Source organism: Anser anser, assembly GCF_964211835.1.
Source record: "Anser anser genome assembly, chromosome: 7".
In the NCBI taxonomy this organism is placed as follows: Eukaryota; Metazoa; Chordata; class Aves; order Anseriformes; family Anatidae; genus Anser; species Anser anser.
The window spans coordinates 24,499,787-24,519,397 of record NC_139727.1 but is presented as its reverse complement, the minus strand read 5'-3'; the positions used below and the strand labels follow the sequence as shown (position 1 = coordinate 24,519,397).

Sequence of the window (19,611 nt, the reverse complement as noted above, 5' to 3'; positions counted from 1 at the left end):
TTCTAGTATATAGAGGATTTTTCATATAGCAATATGCTTTTTAGTCATTTTTCTGATATATATTAATGAGGAACACTTGTTTGTAACACTTGTTCAAAACAGCAATCAAAAATTGCCATTTTGTGATACAGAGGAACTTTGCTTTTATTTAATGGAATAAATGCTGACATTTTTATGGAAGCTTTGAATGAGCACTGGAGTACTATTATAAAATAAATTATTAATTAAAATAATATTAATTTTAAATTATTGAAATATTATTTAAAAAGTGAGCTTTGGTGAAAAGTAGGGAAAATTCTGGTCTTAGAAATGTAAATTTTACTAGTGGTATTTGCTGCTCAAATTCCAGTAACATCATAAGCCCTGCTCTTCAGTGAAGTTGCAAACTGCCATTGACTAGAGTGCGTGATCAAGCTCTAGGTGCTGGGAAACATCACATGGTTCCCTTCTACTTTAAATATTTTTACTGTTACAAAACTGTTGTTTTCTAGATGTAAGTAATTTAAATATTGTCACTAGTGAGGTATATACATATTGTGAAAATTTTCTAATATATATTTTTTAAACCTTTCTATTTGCTGTTGGTTAATGTTGCTTAATATAAATTATTGGAAGTGGAGATGGAGGTGTTGGTCTCTTCTCCCTGGTTGCCAGTGACAGAACAGCAACACAGTGGAACAGCATACAGCTGTGCCAGGGGAGGTTCAGACTGGATATTAGGAAAAATGTGGTGGTGATCAAGCACTGGAACAGGCTTCCTAGCGAGGTAGTTGATGCCCCATGCCTGTTCAGGGGGCACTTGGACCACTTGGACAATGTCCTCAGTAATATGCTTTAACTTTTGGTTAGCCCTGAAGAGGTCAGGCAGTTGGACTGGATGATCTTTATAGGTCCCTTCCAACTGTACTATTCTATTCTATTCATTTTTCCTGGCTCTTATCTGCAGGGTATTTCAGTAAATTTGTTTGTTTGTTTGTTGTTTTTTAACACTGATTACAGTATTTAGACTTCAATAGAGTCTAAGAGACATCTAAAGAGGACTTACACAGGAGAAGGTGTTTGCTATCAAGAATGATAGGAAAAAAATAGTAGTAGTAAGTAGTGTAGACACACTGAAGATGGATAGCACAGATTAAAGCTACTGTCAAACACTACATGAATAGTAAGTAGCACAAACGTGCAACTGGCAAATCCTGTACTTTTGAGGCTAGAAAACAGAAACTGCCTTTGTTTAAGAGAGCATGGTTATGGCTCAGATCTGGCATAGTTACTGGAGGGTATTCAGATGTAATATATTTCCCCCTGTTTTATCTTGTCATGGGTTTCCAAGCATCAGTTTATTTCCTGTGTGTTAATAGAGATGGCTGCCACAAGGAGCTTGAACACTCAATGACTTGTTTCAAAAGTATGTTGGGAGAAAGGTCAGTTGTGAATGCTCTGTGAAGTAAACTCAAAATGGAATCACTTTCAAAGGCAAATATATTCTCTGAATACATTTCATCTGTATTCTAAAAAATTTGGGCTGTTCCAGCTCTCAAGTTTGTACAGAAATTCAGAGGGAAATAAAATATTCACAGGGAAATAAAATTCTCGTAATCTGTTAAAGTTGTAGTTTGTCTGCAGGATTTACTGTGATGGAGCTTTCATACAGATTGAAGTTCATGTGACATCTAGTCCTGTCACTAAAAAATTCCAACCTTTAGATATATAGATGTGTAGATACATAGACTTCCCTAGAGGTGGCATAGGAAGATGATAGTCATGGTGGAGATTGCCACTGAAGTTTAAATGATTTCTGTGATGCTGCTATAGAAAGGCTGGTTACTATTGTTTAAGAAATAGTTGAAAAAATGAAATTAAAAAATAATGAAAGAGTGAAAGAACTTTTCAACATGTGGAGTAGATGCACTAGACTTGAAAAAAAACAAAAAGTTAAAAATGCTGAATAACCACAGAAGGATAAGAGATGCCAATGAAAAATATTATGGAATCACTATGATTACATGCTACATTGCAGAATGAATCCAGATTACTCTAAAATAATTATGAGTTATTTAATGAGGGGCAGAAAAGAACTGAGGGAAATGAGACCATGCTCCTAATGCATCTGCAATGAGCATATTTCAGAGTTAACAGAGCAAATAAATAGTTTTTTCTGCTTAGGAAGAAAAGCATCGTGGTGTTCTTAATTAACAAGGTGCTAATACACATGTGAAGAACAGATCCAATCAATTGCTTTGTTGCGGTAATACAATAATGTGGCATCAAACACTGAAAAACAAGCAAGAAATTTTGTTGGATTTAGGAAAACATGAGAGAAAATTATATAACATTGAGAGAAAATTATACCTGTATTGCATCTACAGGTCTTCTGGGCAGTGCATTCTAGGTCATCGAAATGTGGCTGAATGGAGACTTTGTTTATAGGAAATGTTGTGCTATATTCCTATGTTTTATTCCTTGTGTTCTATTCCTACGGATTATCCGCTTCCCCACCTGTTAGTATCAGCACCTATTACTTCTTTATAACCATTTGAAGAAACACTGCTTCAGATACAGTGAATGCATTTAGTTCAAATTTTCAACAATGGCTGCCTAATAAGAGTTTACAAAATAAGTTTGGTAGAATATTCTAAGTTTCTTCCAATTCTGTTTTTACTACCACAAGGTAGTAAAGGAAGCCTTCTTTGAAATGATGGACTTTTCCTGTGTTTTTAAAAAGTATATAGCTCCAAACTTGGAAGTGTTGCAATAGGGGATTAACACTTCCCTAATCTTTTTCTGGTAGAGGAATTTTTTTCTGTGTATTCTAAGGATGCATAGTATCCTTATATAGGTAATAATAAATATATTGCTAAACCAGATGTATGTGAGAAAAAAATGCGAGTCTGTTACTTGTACCAGTTTATAGCATGTAACTTTGATTCAGTATTTATTTCAGATTTAGAAGAGTAGAAGAGGCAAATCTACCTGTAGATACTTCAAATAATGTGAGATGATTTAGATTCTTAGATTATTTTTTTAATTATTTTTACCGTGCTAGCAGAATTTAAAGCTGAATTATAGCTTGTGCCATGTATACACAGATAATTAAGAAGGTATTTTGCTATTTTTTTTTCTTTTTCATGAAGATTTGGGGCTATACACATTCAGTATCACCAACTAAATAAAGCCCATATTCTTAAAAAGTTTCATTAAAACTGTAGGTATGTGATAATGGAGACTTGGGCATAACATGTACTCATCAGCTGGGCACAGCAGATATTTCATTGGCTTCTAATAATATGGAATTGATTATAGAGTTTTGTAAGATTAAGGCAGTGGATCAAGCTAAAGACATAGTCTTTCCTGTCATTAAGCATAATTAAGAGTTGATTGTGAATTAGCAGCTATCGTGGAAGGAGGAGACTGAAATACAGTAGTCTAGCTTTACAAAACTATTGTATTTTGAGGCTTTTTGATTTTCTAAGACTGTACATGTAACAATAATAGTCATATACTTTTCTGCTTTGATAGAGAGACGTTCTCATTTATCTGTGCATTACATTAAAAAGCGGGTTATTTCAGTAAACATAAACACGTTTTTTAAAAAGAATTAGAGATGACTGAAGAGACTATTCCAGACTATAAGGAAAGGAGGAGAGGAGGGTGCCATTCTGAGTGCCTGAATGGGTATGAAAATGGCTGAAAAATTATGTGAGAGAGAAAGAATATGGATCTGGGTGCATCAGTTGTTCATCTCTAGATCTTTAAGGGAGCTTTCAAGGAATAATGTTTTTTAAAGATGTTATAATATGAGTCAATACTTAGCAATTTATCATTTTTTTTTAATGATTACCAGAATCTTAGTTTTATTGGGTATATAAAAACTATGGGACAAAACTATCAACGAGATTCTATAGAGTTAGCAGAGCCTTGGTAGCTAGGAAAAGATTAGGAGAATGGTAGCTAAGCAGGTTTTAGGACCCTGAAAATTGTAACAACATACTTTTTTTCCATCTCTTTTTTTGATTCCTGTGCATTACCATGTATTCTCCTTTGTGTATTTACCTTTATTCCACACTCTTCCTGGGCACCTCCTTTTATATTTTTATTTTTATTTTTTCCATATCCTTGCCCTTCCAGTCTCTTGCACGTTTATGGTTTTTACTCCCAGCCTGTGTCTCTCTACAAAAGCAACACAATTTCAATTTATATGTTGAAAGCATATGTTTGCTAACATTTTAAATAACTTCGAGCATTGCTTTATACAAACATGGAAAGAGGCTGTTTTGTTAACTTGACCTTTTCTGGCCACAGCTTCAAGTAAAAGAAAGCAATAAAAAATTAGAACGAAGCATTTAATATTCCACGCTGAGATATTCATATGAAGCAATTGTGACATTTTAGACCGAAAGTTGTACCAGATTGAAAGATCATTCAAACAGCTAGCCTGATCTTAGTCTAGCTGTAGAAGTGAGAATACAAAATAAGAAGTTCAATACATAAGGTGATTTTTTGAAAGATTAAGATGCCAAAGAAGAAGGTTAAAATGTCTGAACTACTCCAGAGCAGCACTGCTATGGATGTGATTTCAGCATTTACTAAGCTGTTCCTGGATTCAGTAAAGTTAATAACAAAGCTGGCTATTTGGCAAAATAAATTATAACAATAGTTTTATTTTAATGGGTTAAATTTGTAAGTTTTCTTCATTGTCATTCAAGACAAAATTTAAATCCCCTACTCACAAAACAGAGACATATCATTTTACTGAAATTATGGAATGTAAATAAATATTGCGCTCTGTCTCTTAGTTCAGCATTTTTTTGCAGTGCCTAAATGGGTTTGCATAATACTTTTTAAAAGATTGTGTTTGTACAAATATCAAACTGTTTCCAGTCCTTGTTTGGAATAGTGTTTAATCAGATTTAAAATGGTAAATGTTCTTTGTAAGGTTATATAATTTCACTCAAGCATGTAAAGTGAACCATCTGTTCATAAGACTTGCAATTTAAAATACACAGATTTTAAAAACGCATCTGAAAATTATGTTGCATATTATACTGAAAGCCCAAAAACTTGATAAAGAAACTTTAGTGAAGCCTGTTTAGTATAAGGCAATGCTGTGTTCAATTCTTGGACCCTTACAATCATCAGTATGCACTGATGGGTTTGTGCCTTTTGCAGTACAAAGGAACTCATGGGTGCCATCTGATCAGTGCTAACGCTGCATACTGAGAGAGTTTTTAAAAGCCTCGTAAACATGAATTTGCTCCATATAGTTTTAAGAATAACTTCCCTTAACAATAATTTTAGTTTCTGGAAAGAATTTTTTTAATATTGTGAGAGGTGAATTATGTTTTTTTTAAAGAGGGAGAAATCAGGGTACACTGATATAATAAGAATTATACTATTAAACAAGATAATGTAAGTTTCTTCCTCTTACCATAAATACTGCTTAATTGATGAGGGTTATTGTTTTACATGGATTTTTCATGTTTTTCAGGTTTTACTTAAATTTCCTGGTTTGTCAAACAAGATCATTACAAGCAGAATAGCTTGGCTAAATGGGTTACAGATTGTCGTGCTTACCCTTTGGGTAACTGCAAAATCAACTTCTTGTTTTGTATTCAGAGACTTCCCATACAGAGAAGTCCCTCATGAAACTCCTCAGTTAGTCAGTATTAAAATTGCTATCTTTCTTGCTTCGGTGTAGGTAGTAGTTGAATCAGTTACAGTTTATTCTAGCAAGAAGTTCATGGCTTATTTTAACATGGTTGGTGCTAGAGAAGGTATGTATTGTAATCTTTTTTAACTTGGTACCAGTGGTAAATGTTAAACTTCAGGTAGACAGCTGCATTAGCTAAGTTCACCTATGAAAGCTGCATCTCCCAAGTATTATGAAGTTGCTAAAAATGTAATATAAAAATAGAAGACATCATTTCTTCCATGTAGCGTTACCCTCTGAAGTATGTAACATGGGAATTGCTGAAAAAGCCTTGGAAACATAAGAGCTGGGGTAGTGTAATTAAAAACAAACAAAACAAAACAAAACAAAAAACACCTAGAATTGTATAGATCAATATGTGTTACTGTGCCTGAGATCATTCATCAGCTTCAGTTTGCATTGCCCAGTTGTCTGATGCAGATACTGTTGTGCTCAGGCTCAAATTTAAAGGAGGCTCTTGTACTTCTGAAAACTTCTTAATGAGGCTTCTTTACAAACTGAAATTTGGCATAATGTTCAAGTGCTTATCTGTATTTGATGACTAGAAAATACTTAAATCTTCACTAAGTATCTATTTGATACTTTTTTTTTTTTTACTATTTAATATTGCAGTGTAGTAACCCTGAAAGACACTTGTTTTTATCCATCTGAATGGGAAGACGGATGTTATTATCAACTTGAGTGGATTGTGTTTCAATTTATGACTTTTCTTGTGTCTTGCTGTCATGTGGATTATAGTAATGAAGCCAGGATACATTTTCTCATACTTTTCAGACTCATCAGCAGTGCAGCGGAAATCTAATTATAGGCTTGCTGTGATGATTTCTGTTCTAAAGGGAGTTTAAAATGAGTTACGTAAACAGAATTATATAAGTAGACTGTGAAAAAAATAAACTAAGGAAATCATCTTAAAAATATCAATATGTAGATTGTGATTTGGTGTTAATGGGATATCTAACACAAAAACTTGATTCAAAAAGTGTTACTGCTGATTCTGAGGAATACTTGCAAAGTATTTTGATCTTTTTGGCAAGGCTGCTATTGAACACTCTTTTGGCTGGGGTGTACTGCCTCTGGTCCCAGAGCCGGTTTGTTCAGGCATCGCAGCAGCTGCAAAGCCTTCGTGCTGCTGTAGCTGCAGCCTGATAACTAGCTGGCTGCCTGATGGGATTTCGTCCTTGGGTGAGGTGCTCCTCGTGTGCGATGCAGCTGGTGGCTCTGCAAGCCACCCAGGAAGGAACTGCTGGAAGAAGAGGTTCCAGTTCTGTATCCAGCTAGCTGAAGTGTCCAGAAGTCAGTGTCTGCTTCTGGCCAGGAAGGAGCCTCCTATTGCTCAGTTCCTCATGCTGGAAACCCCCTCTTGGAAGTAGAGATCACACTTGGCTTTAGCAATAGAGAACAAGTCCACTGCAAAACACAGTCTGTGCTACTTGGCGTGCCAAAGTGGAAAAACAGGGTTTTCATTACAACTTCCAGGTAATTTCCATACAGGGCTGTTCTCTGCTCTTCTGTTATGTGAGATGCAGCTAGCTCAGATGAACATAGACAGCATCTGAGGAATGACACTTCTGAACCTTCATTTGAATGAAAATCTTGAAGAGCTTGTTAGTTCATAGAATTGTAGAAGCACAGAATGGTTTGGGTTGGAAGGGACCTTAAAGACCACCCAGTTCCACCCCGCCTGCCATAGGCATGGACACCTCCCACTAGACCAGGTTGCTCAAAGCCCCATCCAGCCTAGCTTTGAGCACTTTCAAGGATGGGGCACCCACGGCTTCTCTTGACAGCATATTCCAGTGCCTCACCACCCTCATAGTGAAGAATTTCTTCCTTATATCAGATATCCCCTCTTTCAGTTTAAAGTCATACTCCTTGTCCTACCACTCCACACCCTTGTAAAAAGTTCTTGAATACCATCTGTGGAGAGGAAGCTTTATGCATCCCAGGCAGCAAAAATGCATTATATGCATTATAAGGTACTTTGGGGATCCAGCATACAGTTGTTTGAGAATGTCAGTGATTCCTATGGAGGCATACCTTTGAGCATGTTCTCTGCACAGCTCACATATTTTTCAGTAAATAGCAAATTCAGGAGTATGCCTACTGAGTATAGTTTAATGTGTGTATGTTTTAATTAACATACCTAAGTTTCTTCTCAGCTGTCATACATGATGTTTCCTGAAGATCACGGTTCTTTCAACTTACCTGCATTCCAGTGGTGGTTGCATGTGGTTCATTTTAGCTATGGTCATTATGAATGATCACATCAAATTAATGCCACACGGAAGTTATTTCAGTATGCATTTAAGAGCTTCAGAATATTGATCTTCAGGATAAAGTTTTTGGATCCATCAGTTCAATCTGCCTGGGCAGAATAAAATTTTCAGGGCATTTAGAGCTGGGAAGTGACCTCAGTCAGCTAAAGTTCAGCTTCAGTTTTCTGCTCCTTTAAAGCCTTCTGATTCAAGCAGATTTCCCACCTTCAAAATTTCTATGATAAATGTCCCCTGTGGCATTTTAAATGGATAACTGATAGTTCTGCTTGTTAATTCTATGCTTGCTTCCTAGCTGGGCTCCAGGGCAACATTTAATTTGGGAGTAATGCTCCCTCAGCTCTGTTACCTGACTGAACTCTCTTCCTTTTCCAGCTGTCCTCAACTTGAAAAGCACAGAGTAGGAAAGCTGTTGCAGATATTAGCCACAGTGCTCAGCAAAAACATCGCTGAATGAAATGAAATGGCCTTTGTTCACAGCTCCTTTTCTCTGCTGCCTCCTCTGTGACAGTGCTGTTGCCTTTTAGTGGCCTCACTTCTAATCTCAGTGATGAAACCTCCCAAGAAATCCATTTTGGAGTACTAGGCTATTGTGCTTTTTAAGAAAAAAATACCCCTTTCTGGGTGTTATATGGTGCATTCAGATTAATGAACTAAAAGTCTCTTCATAATTTGAAGAAAAATTTTATGGAGAGCTGATGCTATTCAGAACCACCAGAAAAGTCAATTTATACTCCTGGCTACTACTAAATATGACATAAAAGCCATATGAAAATTAAATGCAGCCTGTAGCATACACAGAGGGACAATTTTATTTCATTCCTAAATTCAGCAACATGTAAAACAATATGAATGAAATTTTCTCTTATCTGCCTCTGACAGAAACCTCACAGCCTGCTCCTCATCTCCAGAAAATTTGGAAATTCTGCAGATTCTAAAGCAGGCATGTTCAGTGTTTTTTGGTGGTGTGGTGCATCTTTAGACGTTCAGTTCCGTCTCTTGAATCTGCCCAGAGCTTTATATTTTCCTTTGCCCATTATGTTTTGTAGTTTGGATATTCAGACACTTTATTTTTCCTTCTTGTTTAGTGAAAGATTTTCTAAATGTTTTCTGCTCTTCCTGTAAGTCTATTCTTGTCCTGCAGAAGGAGTGAGCATAAACTTCATGGGAGACTACTGCCTTTTGCACCCTTAGTTTGCTCTTACATATACATATGCCATCTCGAGGCTGCAAAGGCTTGCTCATGCTGACCTTTATCATTTTTTGTTTGTTTTACAGTGTTTGTAAGAGATCATCATAAATGTTTATAGCAGTTCTAAACTCTCTATTAAATAAAATTTCAACAAGTAACTGTCCTAGATTCAAGTTGCTTCTTAGTGAGGAGTCTAAATTCAAAAGCCTTCTTAGACATTCTTTATCAGTTTTGATACCGTTCTCCCCTGACCATTACATCTCTATTACCTTAGATTAAAACAGATCTGATTAAAATTATATTATTATCTAAAATAATTAAACACAGATTAATCAAACTGTCATTACCACACTTGGTATTTCATAACAAATAAATGTTATTATTTTTTCTGTTATTATTATTGCGTGTTTAGCATTTGTATTCTCTAATAGAGCCATTTCTGGAAAGTGAGAATAATATCCAAAATCAATATGTAATTTTGTTCCAGCACACACAAACAAGTCTATGACAACCTTGAATCCCAGATTTAACTGGTTTGTTTCACAATTTCTGATTATTTTTATGCATTTACTTAATATCAGTTTATTCTGTATGTGCTCTTGTCTGACCCTTGTGTCATGCAGTTCTGTTTTTTGTATTTTTCCATACCCTGATCCTCTTCAGGTATGCACTTCTTAGCTGATTTAGTTTTTACATTTTAGGAATAACCAGTAGAGCACTTCAGATAAAATTTCAACTAAATTCAAGTTCTCATTCAGACCTGGTGCAGTGATTTAATGTATCTCTTATAGGGCAGCCAATATTCATAGCTGTATTATTTTTTTTTGTGTGTGTTGTGGCCTCTATAACAACAGTCTGCATAAAGGCTGTGATTGGGAAAGCACCTTGAGCATATTTACATGTACAACATGTATCTCTGGTGTTTGTTCCTCCTTTGTTGAAAGCTCTGTACCGGCTATCTGCTTCTACTAAGTCTTTTCTATTGTTAGATGTTAGTTATAAAAACATACAGTAATTACTGAAGCGAGAGCTAACCTCTTATCTTTTGATTACTGCTAGACAGGAAGCGTGTTTCTTGCAGCTCCTACCTTCCATAACCACTTTGTTTGGTGAGGGTTGGAGTAGGTAGAACGCTGCTACTGAACGGGTCTGTTCTCTGATCCTCACGTCCTGTTAGAGTGTCCCCAACCTTATGGTACGCATCCCTGAGGATGAGACAGAATGAGTTTATAGCCTCATTTCTTTGGGAATTCAATTTTATTCCTTTTTATATCCATATACGTTGCATATGTTGGAGCTGGGGCTTTTCTCATTTGCATATTCCTCATTTGTTGTTCTCAGTTGGTTTGGGTGTCAGGAAGATTAACTAGCAACTCGTATTTTTCATATTCTTTGGCTGTTCTCCCTCAGGAGTGAGACTCAAACATTGTGTCTGTGTAGACTTGCATAAATGGAAGTCCTATCTATATATTTTTAGTTGTTCTCTTTTCTTATAAATGCATTTTCATTTTATTTCTTACACTTTTTTTTTTTTTTTTAAATAAAACAGTCTATGCCCCGTGAGAGGTAAGCTAGCATTTTCCAGTTTTTATAAGCCTCTCCTTACACTACTATTGCCTGTAAACACTTGAGTCCTTCAGGACCAAAGAATAGAACTCGATGTCAGTAAACAAATCACGTTTATTGCTTTCTAAGTGTTTACACAATGACAAAAATGAAGCCCTGGGGAATTATACTGTAAAAAGGAATAGATGATTTGAATTAGGTTGCCATGTGAAATATAACTACTCTTTATGGATGTTGTGGGAACATAAACTGGAAAGAAAATCTGCACACTGTTAAAATGAAAGTTTAACTTTTTTTTTTTCTTAATACAAATAGAATCTTGTAATAAGTTAATTCCTAATTCTGGCATTAATTAATCATCAAACAAAAGCGAGTAGAATGGTCACACTTAGGAAACTGAAATTTCTTATTTTTTACTTCTTTTATAATTTTGCAAAGAGGTAGTATTAATTATTTTAAGCATTTAGTGCATGAAAATAAAAAACACAGTTTACCAACTTTCACTCTCCATGTTGTAAGAACAAGGGTGAGGCTGAGATTTGTAAGCTGGGTTAATGGGAATTTACATTACAGATCTCTCTGACAGCTTTCGAAATCATCACTAGCTTAAGCTGCCATCTTCTTCGGTGACCTGAAAAATATCTGTTACTGTATAGTTGGTTTTTTTTTTTTGTTTGTTTTGTTTTGTTTTTTAAGTATTATCAGAATAGTTAATGATTTAACTGTGGAACACAAGTTTGTCTGTGTGTCGGGTGTGTTTGTAACGCATGTGAGATATGGCCATAAGTGCATGCATAGTCTTTTCTCGGATACCGTCCTTGCAGAAGGAAAATGAGACAAAAGATATTAGATGTGCACAAATGCTCCAAGTAACATTGCTCTGGCTGACTGTACTGTCCATTTTATTTTACAAGGTGAGCTCATGGGTTACCTGGCTGATCCTGACTGCAGGTTCTATGGAGGAGAAACGAGAAGTCTTCTCATATTTAGTACATGTGGCAAAATGCTGCTGGAATATGGGCAACTACAATGCTGTAATGGAGTTTTTGGCAGGGCTAAGGTACTGGCAACTCTTTTTTAAATGGCTTTTCAGTGATAGATTACACTGCAACTTCTGTTAAGCAGATGTCTCTGGAGAACAATGGACTGAACAGAAATCTGTTGGTAAATTACATCATCTCACCCTGTGACTTTCTAATAATCCCTTTTTAAAAAAATTAAACATGCTAAAAGGCATTTTTTTCAAAATGCTTGGGAGACACCATCAGTTTTTCTGGTAAATGTTAAATATGATATGTTAAAAAACATACATTTTTAAACAGAATTTTTTAAATGTGGAAGGAAGATGGGAAAAAATTTATGGTTTGCCTAACACTGACTAAAGCGAATGTAACTTGGGGTGGGAGTTTCCAGAACACAAGTCAAAGATAATCATGATAACGTTCTAACAGAGTCAGTCTTAAATTGTAAAATGAAACAATAACAACAAAAAATAATAAAATAAAATAAAAACCTACCAAAATACCACCCCCAAAACAGCTAGAAGTTGTGTGTTTTTTTTTTTTTAAACTCTTCAAGTTTATTTACACTGACTGATGCAGGGGTCTTGTGCTGCAATGTTCCTGTATAGCCAGACCTGCTGTGTCTCCAGGAGAAAGACAGAGTATGGTGTTAAAGACATGTTGGTAGCCTTCCTGCAGAGCTGTGGGCTTGTATGGGGCCAGGTGGGTGGAAAGGCGCTGTCTTTGCTGGGCTGTGCAGTTTACTGGGCAGCAAATTAGACTGAAGAGGGAAGAGTTAAGATCAGATTTCCCATCTCTTAGCTCTGACCCTCCTTGTATTTCATGTTTGTGTAACAAAGCTTTAATGTGTTTGTATTGTCGGTCTTTGTGGTTTAGTAAGGATTCTATTGAGCTATTTATTTACATTCTTGGTATATAAAACACATTTGAAACACTCATAGACACAAGGAGTCTTTTTCAGCAGAATGCATCCACAGTCTCCTAGCCATGTAAGTTGTGAGGAAAAATGCAAAACAAACTAAGGGCTTAATTTTATCTGTAATGCATCTACACAGCAAAAGGGAAACCAAAGAGCAAGGCTGGTGCACAATTTGCGGTGTTTCCAGGATTAGGACAGAAAGCGGGGTTAAGGACATTCAGCTGTTAGTGTTTCTACAAACCTTTTAGTAAGTGTGGGGCCAGGGATGGCCATGCCTTCACACAAACATGCAGCTCAGAAGGGGGGAGACCTCCAGCAGTGCTAGAAGTCCTTCTCAGGGAGCACCAGGAGCCATTTCTGTTTGAAATCAAAGATTCATCTGCAGCACTGCATTGGTGCCTGAGAGATGGAAAATGATCTTGACTTATTTATTTCCATGGCAGAGTTTGAATGAAATGGGGAGAAGTCAATGTAAAATATTTTGAATATGTATATTTACTTTTGTTCACTTTATTGATTATTTATTCATAATACAGCTAAAGGAATTTGTAATAAACCATCTGATTTGTCTTTATGCCATTTCTTTCATTTTTTTCTTATTTTTCCTAGGTGTTTGATAATTCAAAGGGTAGAAGTGGCCTACTAACCAGAATTTTCATAAAAATAATTAGCTGAATGTGATTCATTTCTGAGTAATGATAATAATTTCCATTATTATATGTATGCTGCAAGTGTTGAACTTCAGTGTACTTTTTTTTTTAAATAACAGTTATGATCTCTTTTTGCAATAGATCCAGAAAAGTTTTAAAAATGTGGCAATTTATGGACCAGTCTGATATTGAAACTATGCGAAGTCTGAAAGATGCTATGGCACAACATGAGTCATCATCAGAGTACAAGAAAGTGATCAACCGGGCACTCAATATTCCAGGCTGTAAAGTAGTTCCTTTCTGTGGTGTATTTTTAAAAGAGCTTTGTGAAATTTTGGATGGAGCATCAAGCCTCCTCAGACTCTGTCCACGGTACAATTCCCAGGAAGAAACATTAGAGGTAAGTAGGACTGATACTCTAAGAGGTTATGTTCATAGCCATCCAGTGCATTATTTGATATTATTTATTATTTTATATGAGATCATCATCTAATTAGAGTTTCCTAAACCACTATTATCCATAGCTCAGTTATATGGACCTCTATTTAATTCTGATAGTAACTGTAGCAATATAAATTTGGTTATTTATAAATAGTTTGATATAGGTGTACTGAGAAATTACTATCTGTACCAAAGGACGATGTTTATACTTAGGTAAAATAAGTGTGTAAATACTTAAAGGTGCATCTATTTTCTGTTAAATGCTCTGACCTCTGCATAGCTTATTGGGAATTGGAAGGTTTTCAGTTCCTTAAAAACAGAGTTCAGAAGCTCAATGGATTGAGTTTTTCCTTTATGAAACAAAGCAATTCCTTTGATTTTTTTTCAATTTTTCTTTTTAAAAAAAACCTCCCTGTTACATAAAAAGATTAAAGCCTAGGCTTTTAAAAAGTCTACAGAGAGTTATTGAAACTTGTTACTTGATTTATGCAGTGATTTGGTCCATTTGGGATTAGAATTAGGTATAAAATCCCATTAGAAGCTACTTGGAAATAAATATTCTTAATTCTTGTAAAAAAAATCCTCCAGTGAGAAGTAGATGACAGTGTTCTAGTGTTTCTGTTGTTACAATACTAACCTTATAGACATCTTTAGTTTGTTTCAGATTACAGTGGACAAGATAATTTCTTGCAACGAGTAGGCCAAGATGGTTTAAATAATCCAGAAAAAGAATCAACAGCAAACAATATATTCCAAACTATTCGGAGCTGTAATCGCAGTTTGGAATCTGAAGAGGGTGAAGAAAATTTTAGTGAAGGAAGTGATTCAAGAAAAAACTCTTTGAAGGACAGAAACCGGTACCAGTAGGTCTCATTTTCTGTCTCAGTCTGTATATTTCACATTTTTCATGTTTAATTTCATTTTTATCAAGGCTCATTATAGAAACATAGGCGACTTTAACCTCTTCCCTTTTATTTATCGTCTTCCAAGTCAAAACCTTTTCTGCCTGGAATTATGCTAAGTATCTGCTACTCAAATGCTTGGGAACTCTCTGTATAGTTATATTTTCCCTCATGATGTAATTACTTCCTCTAGTGATAAGGGTAAATCCCTTTCATCTTACACATAGAGCTTTAAAAATCCACAGTTACGATTACAATTTTGATCTGTGGTGCCAGGAATAGCACCGGGACATATCTGTTATCAGAGCTCAGAACATTATATTCTGCACACTAGAGCAGCGTCATGTCCTTTCCAAAATAAGGGTTATTTATTATTGCTGATAGGACCACTTCTTTTAAGGTCGTGTTCATTTGAGGCTTTAAAATTATGACCAGAAGATGTTTGTAAGTAATTCCACATTTTGAAATTTCATTTTGGTTTAGTCTTGCTATTTTGCCTAGATGTTTACTTGATTGTGCCCCGTTAAAGAGCTCAGTGTTCAAAAATCCCAGATTTTCGCTTTGAAGACCCAGTATATTCTGTACTATTCACCAACAAGAAATATGCTAAATGCAAAGTTTATGATGTCACTTGACTGAGTGTTGCTTTAGTGAAATTGCAGCCCATATAGATATAGGTAGGTCAGCTTTAAACCAGGTACCTGTTAAAATAACTTCAAACTGAGTATCAGAACCATACTGTTCAGAGGTGAAGTAATGTAAAATACCCGTATGTTCAGAAATATCCAACCTATTTCAGCTACTTACACAAAAAATCTAATAAGTGACTGCCTGAGAAGGAACTACCCTCTTCCTGTTTTAAATGCATTTATTTCATTAACATGCAATTGTAAACCTCATTTCAAATAAATAATAATTATTTCCTGAAAGAATGGTTTCTAATAGAATTATTCACATCTGGCTTTGGTTCCTTCTGGACAGTGGCACAGTAGATTATGCCAAGAAAGACAGTTCCACTTTGTCCATTTATGTTGTCTCTTGACCTACTGCAGTTTAAACACTTTCTTCCAGAAATTATTTTTTTTAATTAATATACTTTGAAATCTGCTTTTAACTCTCAGTTCAAATAAAGAATGAGCTAGGGAAATCAGCCTTTCACTTGGATACACAAAGCAGAATTTAAATATAAAATAAAAATATGGGGAAAATAAAGTTATCTTTGTTACATGTTTATGAAATCAGTTCTTGGTAAATTAGTTATTTATGCTTCATGTTTAAATATAAGTTAGTAAGTTCCACTCTAACTAAAGTAGGAATTAATGTTAAAAAAAAAAAAGTTAATATGACATAGAAATTAAAGTTTCAAATTGAAATAAACAGAACTGCAGCTTCCTGATTCAAGTCATTGGCTATACTGTTTATTAGTGCCTGTAGTTCTGGTGCAGTAAGTGCTGATTTCAACGTCGTAATGACTTGTAGAAAAATTATCTGTGAAAGTGTTAATTTACTTCAATTCCTTATTTTCTTGCCATCTCTTTCACGGGCATTGAGAGCTGGGTGAGACAGAAATAAATTCCTGTAGAGAGGCAGAAGAGCTTTGTGCTCTTGTCCCTGTTGTATGGAGGCTGCAATATTTGATTCATTTTTAATGCTATGAACAACTAAAAGCCTTTCTTTTGAGACCTAAGCTATATTTCCTATAAAGTATTATATAATCAAAATTTTATAAAAAGTATTTATTACCTGATAATTGTATTATCGTGGCTATAAAAGCTGAAAAATACACCTTATAATATAATTCTGTCTTTTTTTTTTTTTTTTAAATTACGAGGAAAATTTTCAAGTAGTTTGCTTTTTGCTGATTCAGATTAATATTGTGGAACATGAACCCAGCAAAATTGATTAGTTTGATTTGAAAAAAATGAAAGGCATCTAAAAAAAAAAAAAAGTGGGTACTGGGTATAGCTATTATTTTCCCAGCTGTGTTTGCAAATAAACTCAACGTCACTCTATAGTCAGAGACTTGTCTAATCACCCTGAGTTGCCTTATATGCCCAGCAAATATCAAACTTTAATTTCTGTTAGAAATCTTACTTGACAATTCTCAAAGAAATAAAGGCAAATAGGAAAAAAATCAAGTTTGAAATACAATTTTTATAGAAATGTTAATCAAATGTCCTAGTAAGATGCTCTAAACTTTGTCACATCTCTTTGTTGGCCTGAACCCATCTTCCTTTTTAAGCTTTCTTAATTATAGTAAGTATCTTTTACAATAATAGTGAAAAAGAATCAAGTTTTTTCCTTTTCATATCCCGTGCAATTTCCCCCTCTAAAACTGCAATCTGTTTTAATGATTCCTTTATCCTTTCTTCTCATTTCCTTGCATCTTAGTGCAGCACGTGTAAAGAAAGCTTCTGATTCAAACCAAGTTCTGTAAGTTTGTTCTCAGTAATTCATAGCTACGTTGCTTTTGCTAGCTAATGTCAGAGGTTTTGTTTCTGCATACGATTGCATGCATTTGCTTGGTTTACCTACTTCTTGTGCATTTTAATCTGCAGCATGCCAGTGCTATCAAATGTGAAATAAGGCATGAACGAAGCTCTGCCATTTTGGCCTCTTGTATACAAAATTTCTTTGGCCATGCACATTTAGTCTCAGAATACATTTTCTGGGATTTTTGCAGAGACTTTTTAAATTATTTTGAGGGCATGGGGGGGTGAGACACTTCAGTTGTTAGTCTCATTTGAAAATTTGAATTTTGCATAACCCAGGCAAATAATGTATATATCATAGTAAGACTCAGCAAATTTAACACCAGTTTGTACCTGCTCAGGTATACGATATGACCATTATATTTAGGAAGATTTCTTAAGGGAGTACAGCTACAGTTAAGGCTGATACAGTTTTTCTATCCTTGTTTGTCAGTCTCCTCAACATCACCAAAAATCCCTCAGCCTATTGGCTGAGAAATCATTGATATCTGGAATAAGGGAAAATTCAAGTGAATTAGTGCTCTCGGGAGAGAAAAGTTTGAGGAAGACCTAATGGTTATGTGTGGTGTTTCACTCAGTGAGATGGTGTATGTGGCTTGGAACAAGTCATAATGTGAACTGCCTTTTACTCAGCTGGTAGGACATGGGCAGGAGCTGAGAGTACTGTGGCGATATGAAGGGTATTGAGGGTATTAGGACAGGATGCCTTGAAGAATATGCAAAGCAAGCTGGTTTGGGTATCTTCAGGAAAATGCGCTTCATTAGTTCTGCTGTACGTGGAGAAGCTTACTCTTTTTATGTTCAATTTAAAGCAGTATTGAATTTTTGAACATTCATTCATTCATACATGCTAGAAGCTTCTGTACAGAATAATTTATATTTAAACTACTTCATTTATTAGTGCAGATATTGTTGTTCTGTATCCAGTGTTTCTTGTCATAAAATATTTCAAAAAAATAATAAATGTTTCATGTTAAATTTTATTTACATAAAATTTAAATTTTCTAATGGGAAGTATCTGATAACATTTGTGCTGCATTCTTTTGAGGAAGGCATATATTTTAATCCCTATTTCACAAGTGTTAATAAGAGAAAGGTCTGCACATTAAATCTGCATATTAAAGGGATTAAAAATCTTGTCTTCCTTCCACTAGATCTTGTTACCAGCTTCCACATACAATACTTATTGATATTTCCACTGAAGTGATCTTGTGCTATTGATTTAGAAAGTGGAATCACTTGACTTTAAGATCCAAACTCAACTTATTTATTATTAATATAATCTTTGGAAAATTCTAAGAAAACATATTTATATTTTTACAGGAGTTATAAGGAGTAGCAACATCTTTTAATTCAAAATTTCAGTAACATAAGTTGTAATATTGTAAAATCTACAGATGTTCCTGTAAGTCCATGTATTCTTTTTAATTTAAACTGTACGAGAAAAAGTATTAATCAGTCATAGCATACATCTGCACATTAATTATGTGCTTCACTAGGTAGGAAGTGGGTTTACGAAACTAAATATAAGTCCCTCATCTTTGTTCACATACAGATTTATAATTGGAGATCTTTCAGATTCTGAAAGTGATATATTTGAGCAGTTGAAGGAGTGGGACACAAACTCAACAGAAGAACAACAAAAGGCTTTCTGCCATGGCATAGAACTCATTCCCTGGTACGTGTTATCTATCAGAGCTGATGTCCACCAGTTCATGCTGCAAGGGGTGACTGTCATTCATTATGACCAGGAGACGCATCTTTCAGCACGTTGCTTTCTTCAGCTTCAGCCTGACAATAGTACTTTGACTTGGACAAAACCCACAACAGTTTGCCCTGCAAATGCTAAGGCGAAACTGAGTGTGCTGGGTAATACTGCTGACCTTGGTAAATACCAGTTTCTTGGCAATACTGGACTAAATGGACTTGTGGAAGGTTTTCTGGATTTGTTTTCAGCCAAGGCTGTGTATATGGGACACTCTGGCATTGATATGCACACTGTGTGTGTTCAGAATAAACTTTGTAACATGTCCCTTGAAGAAAATGGTATAACACTACTTTATGGACTTCAGACTACTGATAATAAATTGCTGCACTTTGTTGCTCCAAAATATACTGCCAGAATGCTATATGATGGATTGCTGGAATTGACTAAAGCTGTAAGAAAAATGAGGAGATTCCCTGATCAAAGACTGCAGTGGCTACGGAAACAGTATGTCAGCCTTTACCAGGTAAAAAATGGTGTGATTTTATATAAAACAAGTTCAAAGATAGCAACAACGTAATGTCATGCAATTAGTTTCTATTATAAGTAAACGAAGACTAAACTTGAATGCCAAATCTCCAACTTTGTAACATGGCTTGAGTGAACAAGGTCTGGTTCTCCACATAATGTTTCATCAAATGGTGCATATTTTTGATACACTCAAGTTAAATCTTTATTATTG

At 35.1% G+C, this 19,611-nt stretch overlaps 1 protein-coding gene across 11 annotated transcripts in view; it reads left to right on the top strand.

Moving 5' to 3' along the window:
* Nucleotides 1–19,611, top strand: part of PLCE1 (phospholipase C epsilon 1) — a 160,628-nt gene that overhangs the window by 103,153 nt on the left and 37,864 nt on the right. For 9 of the 11 annotated variants that reach the window (XR_014586530.1, XM_083843206.1, XM_083843208.1 and 6 more), the window contains 5 exons: nt 11,653–11,798; nt 13,471–13,729; nt 14,425–14,633; nt 17,064–17,105; nt 18,720–19,395. Coding sequence is in view for 10 of the 11 variants with exons in the window: in XM_083843206.1 (XP_083699332.1) it covers nt 11,653–11,798; nt 13,471–13,729; nt 14,425–14,633; nt 17,064–17,105; nt 18,720–19,395 (1,332 nt within the window). In the remaining variant the exon portion in view is untranslated. The remainder of the gene's footprint in view (nt 1–11,652; nt 11,799–13,470; nt 13,730–14,424; nt 14,634–17,063; nt 17,106–18,719; nt 19,396–19,611) is intronic. The other 2 variants (XM_083843211.1, XM_083843210.1) reach the window with 1 other exon arrangement.